The following is a 4,876-nucleotide window of genomic DNA, read 5'->3' as shown; positions in this document are numbered from 1 at the left end:
TTTCGTATACAAAAAAATGTTAATAAATAAGAATAAAATGTAATTAATAAAATTATTCAAATAAAAAAAGTCATTTCATTACAACATAATTTCATATTACACATACTCTGTGTTTGACGAGTGTACTCGTCACCGCTAAATTTTTGTAACAATTTAGATACGCATTTTCTGAAGAGGTCGAAACAGTCAACTCATTAATTTCATTTCCGATTATGGTTGTTTTTTTAGAATAGTTAACCCAAAAGGAGTTTCAAAGGAATAATTAAAAAAGATGTAGTGAAATTCGAAATTTTATTTCAAAATTGTTGACAATTCAGCATCTTAAAAAACGAATTAAGAAATTAGAATTTTAAGAAGATAGAATATCTTGACTGACAATTTCTCGCATTTTATTAGAAAACACTGAACGCTGTGTCAAGTACGTACAATACAAGATGAGACAATCTACAAGTTTAATTGTGAATATCGCACTGTTATCCCAACGCGATAAATCAGCGTTTCAGCTTCCTTCTCCGGTACTATAGAAGACTGCAAATTAAGGGCCCTATTCTATATAGCCAAGTCAATAAAATTGTTGCTATACATATTCCCCATATTTTTACCCTTTTCACTGGAATAGCGTCTTCCAAGCACCATTCAAGACAGTGCATCATTTTAACTTTATTTTTCAATTCTGACTGTTAAAAATGCCTACAGAATGACAAAAAGTAGTAGATTAATTTTTGGGGAGAATTCGGCTTAAAATTATATATATTGGAGCAATAAACAAGACCTTGTATTAAGTAAATTATACATCGAATTACTTCACTTTCCCGAGAGCAAAGGATTTTACCCATAGCTACTCGATTAGTCTATTAATCCGTTGGATGTAAAAGAGCGTCAAACTCGTGCACCGAGTTGCATCATTCGATACTCGGACGAAAGTAGCAGTTAACCATTTGCAGTCCAATGTCTTCTCTCAGCGACTATTCAAGATGTATCCACACATTCTATTGATTTTCTTTTAATTGTCAAGAGTACTACAGAATATTAAAAGGATATAGATACATTTTTCAGGGAAAAGTCAACTTAAAGCAGTTGCACACATTAGTTTTTGCTGTAATAAGCAGGTCCATTTATTAAGTGAATAATTGGGTTCTCTTTTCGACTGTAAAGAATTGCTTTAAAGTGACTTGCCTTTTAAACAATCAGGGATACCTTGCCATCCCAAGACTAGAGATAACGGTAAACGTCAAAAGAACGAAGTGGCATTTAATTAGGGGTTTAATCCCGCAATTCGAGAATAAAGAGGAAAGTTCACGAAACTAGAAAGTTTTCTTCCAAGAAGGGGTAGAAAAGTATAGCCAAGATCCCAGTAAATTAGACATAGGGTCGTTTAATAGCAAGAGTTTCGGATAAAGCACTTTATAATCATATTTCAATAAACAAATTGGGCTAAAATTTTCAGATTAATCTAGTAATACATACCTTCTTGCGTATTAGGAATAGCTTTTAAACAGAAAATACTAATAAACCGAAGCTGATATCGAGACGATTTTTTTTATCTAATTTTTAAAAACCTGTACTAAAACCACTAAAAAACGGTGTAAAATCCTCCAAAGTGCGAAGGCAGCATATAATTACCGATGTTATTTTTAAGTACATTCAACATTTTATAATAGATATAAAAACTATGTTTATATTTTTACCTAAATCAAGTTTCGTATAAGTCAATTTTATTTACTACCTATAAAATACAGAGCAATGTTCAACATTGGTGCAGAAATAAGCTATAGTCATGTTCACACAAATATCAAGTTCATTTTCTCTACTTTGCATCTAATGCAGGAAGTCGCAAGCAATTAAAAAGTTCGGATTACCGACAGCAGCATCTTAGAAACCTCTGGATTTCTGCGCCATGATGAATTCGGGGTAGTCAATAAAGCCGTCCAAGTTCCTGTCATCCGTGGAGAGGATGGGGTCAATCATGAAGGATAGTTCGTCGTGTCCGAAGACCTTCGTCGAACCGTGGTGGGCGTGTTCAAGTCCCAGAGCTTTGCATTCTTCGACGTGGAAATGGAGCATGGACTTGATTAACTCACATCCGTCCAACATGTTGTTGTCGTCGCTGTCGTGCATCTTGAAATAGAGAAACTTCAACTCGTCTTCAGCCATTTGATCGATGTCCACGACATCGCCCATGTGTTGTCCGATGTGGCGGCGATCCTCCGTGGCCGAACGAGACATCATGAGTTGAGGTTCGTGGTCATGATGATGCGTTTCCGTGGTACAGGAGATATAGTTTAGAAATGTGACAGCAATGCTGACGATTAAAACAACGTTTGAGCACATTTTTATTCTAAAATAAAATCTTGAAAGCTTTTAAAAAGATTAAGAAACAATTGCTTATAAGGCACGTCGAAGAGATGACTTCAACTATCACCGAATGGAGCTTATATACTTATAAAGTTCACAATGTTTGAAGTTTCAAAAAAATGTATTTAATCTATTTTAAGAATTCAATAGCTTTTTAAAAATTATCAATGATTTTTTTAAATTTGTTTCTTCGGTTTCTTCGAATTTTATTCACTAATACAGTGTTTGATTATTTTATTAAAGAATTTGCATGCAATGAAATTCAAATCGTTTTGGCATTACGACTTGGCGAATTCAGATCATTTGGGCGACCCACTTGAATAGTGGAAATAGTGCTACCAAAACAATGAGAAATGTGAAACTTAGTTTTCGTTTTGGGGTCCTTTCTTCAGGTATAATTGAAAACAACAACAGCTGTTTGGATGAATTCGTAAGATTATTTCTAATTAAAATGCAGCTAGTATTTTTACTGTTGCATTGCTGCTGGAGGTATTTAATTTATGTTAACAAAACGTTTGAAAGACGTATTCTTGAAATAATGCCCGGAGATACCATTGCAATAGTTTTATCCTCTAGTCAATATTCGGAGCCATTTATAGCAGATTGCACTTTTTTTTTCAGCGAGCAATCCTGAGTGCATTAAATCATACGGAAATATTACACTACGACACTGCTGAATGTTTTTCTATCTCTTATGCCGCTGCGGAAATCACCCTCGTTATCTGGCTATGATTCAAAATGATAATTACCATTCTCTGAGCTTCAAACGAAAACGTAAATATAAATAAATTATGTTATGAAACGTTTAACTAGAGGCTCGAATCTCCTTTAATTTTTTTCTGCAATTTTTCCGAGTAATGTTGTTTGATCAAAATTAATTTGATGCGGTCTGAAATTTCAAAATATTATTTATTTAACGATCCAGTCTTTATTTTATAATTATATTTTTTAAAAAACTGTATTTGCGCACTATTTTTAAGAATATAATTTTAATTATACCCAGCAAAACTTCATTGCAAATAAGTGCCTTCGATTATTTCGTTGTGTGTAATCGCATTGAGCAGATAATTAAAAAATATATTTTAATTTGAATGTAACATTTTCGTTTGACATTAATAATAAGCCCCTATATAAATAATATTTGTACTGTTAATTTTATTTTCTTAATACGATGACGAAAAAAAATTTTTTTTCCAGAAACTTCTTTTTGATGAATTTTGGTATTCAATTTTGCGAGTACAGTTACAGTTAAATGTTAAATTTTGGCTTCAATCGGTTCGAAGAAAGGCATCCAAATTCGGTGTTCTGATGCTTGTGTATTTACCACATCCCATCGATTAATCGCACTTTAATAGGTTTTTTTTTTCGTAATTATTGTTCACCAATGGTATGCCGAAGTACATTTATTACAGGGTATAAAAAATGAAAATGTAATGCAGAAAAGTGTAACATAGAAGATTATAATACAGTAGTACATTTATTAAAGACAACATAAGAGAGTTACATGGAAGCCCCTCCTGTTGCATTAGCATTCACAATTAAAGATAAGATGCTCTGTCTTCCACGGATTCGAGATATTTAGATAACACAAACAGGAGTAGAGTCGCTTCCGTTTCCTTATTTAGTTATATTAACGTCCAGTTTTGATGCAGATAAATCGATAATTAATCCGACATCCTGTCTCCAAATTTCCGCGCCTCGTTATTGACAAGATATTGACAAGATATTTGACATCGACTATTTCAACGTACTCTAGATCCATTTATATAACAGTTGCTCCATTTATACAGTTTCAATCCGGGAATCCTTCAATCCCATTCGTTTAGCTTATTTATTTATATTATCGTCCCATTTGAAAGCAATATTAGGATATTTGGGGACGGCCTTCGTAATCTTGAGCAGCGGTCAGATGACGAGGATGACATCTAAGTTAGAACCCTGTCTCCAAGATTCCACACCAGTCGGAGGACATTCGTCCTAGACGGATTTAACGTGCACCAAACCTACCTTACAGGACGGTTCTTTTGTGGAATCGGGTCTCGAACCTGAAATCCTCTGATTCCGAAGCCAAAACCTTACCACCAGAATACCACGGCCTCTCCCTTCAATCTCAGCGGAGAGATTTTATTCCCGCCTTCTCTCTTTGTAGTGATGTAGTTTGAATTAGAGTGGATTCGTCACAATGCCACTTTTTCATTCTATTGAAATATTTTTCAACCTCCTAATTTGTGCACTGTTTATTGTAAGTTATACGAATACTAATAAATGCAAATCAAAAATAGCCTCATTTACAGATTTAATTTGTTTATAGAAAATGCACATTAATTTATTATTAGATATTTATTTATTTATTTAAAAAAAATTACAGTACAAAATTCAAATGGCTGTGACACAAAATGAACAACAACAAAAAAAAAGCTATAAATACTTAAAAATATTGAGACATTTCAAGTACTTAATTTTAAAAACGTTAAATAACATATAAAATACCAAAATATCCAGAAAATCTACATAAATTTTA

The 4,876-nt window shown here is 33.1% G+C and overlaps 1 protein-coding gene across 1 annotated transcript; it reads right to left on the bottom strand.

The window, feature by feature from the left end:
• Positions 1 to 1,702: 1,702 nt before the first annotated feature.
• LOC129961677 (multiple coagulation factor deficiency protein 2 homolog) lies at positions 1,703 to 2,391 on the bottom strand. Its single transcript, XM_056075208.1, has one exon. The coding sequence runs from the start codon at positions 2,329 to 2,331 to the stop codon at positions 1,873 to 1,875; it is 459 nt and encodes a 152-aa protein (XP_055931183.1). The 5' UTR covers positions 2,332 to 2,391; the 3' UTR covers positions 1,703 to 1,872.
• Between the last annotated feature and the right edge of the window lie 2,485 nt (positions 2,392 to 4,876).

This window comes from Argiope bruennichi, chromosome 2, assembly GCF_947563725.1.
Source record: "Argiope bruennichi chromosome 2, qqArgBrue1.1, whole genome shotgun sequence".
Lineage (NCBI taxonomy): Eukaryota > Metazoa > Arthropoda > Arachnida > Araneae > Araneidae > Argiope > Argiope bruennichi.
The sequence above is the reverse complement of the archived record's forward strand: the minus strand, read 5'-3'. Positions and strand labels throughout refer to the sequence as shown.

Bases quoted from the DNA above. Each gene is read 5' to 3' on its own strand.
- LOC129961677 (XM_056075208.1), bottom strand. From the start codon at position 2,331: ATGTGCTCAAACGTTGTTTTAATCGTCAGCATTGCTGTCACATTTCTA.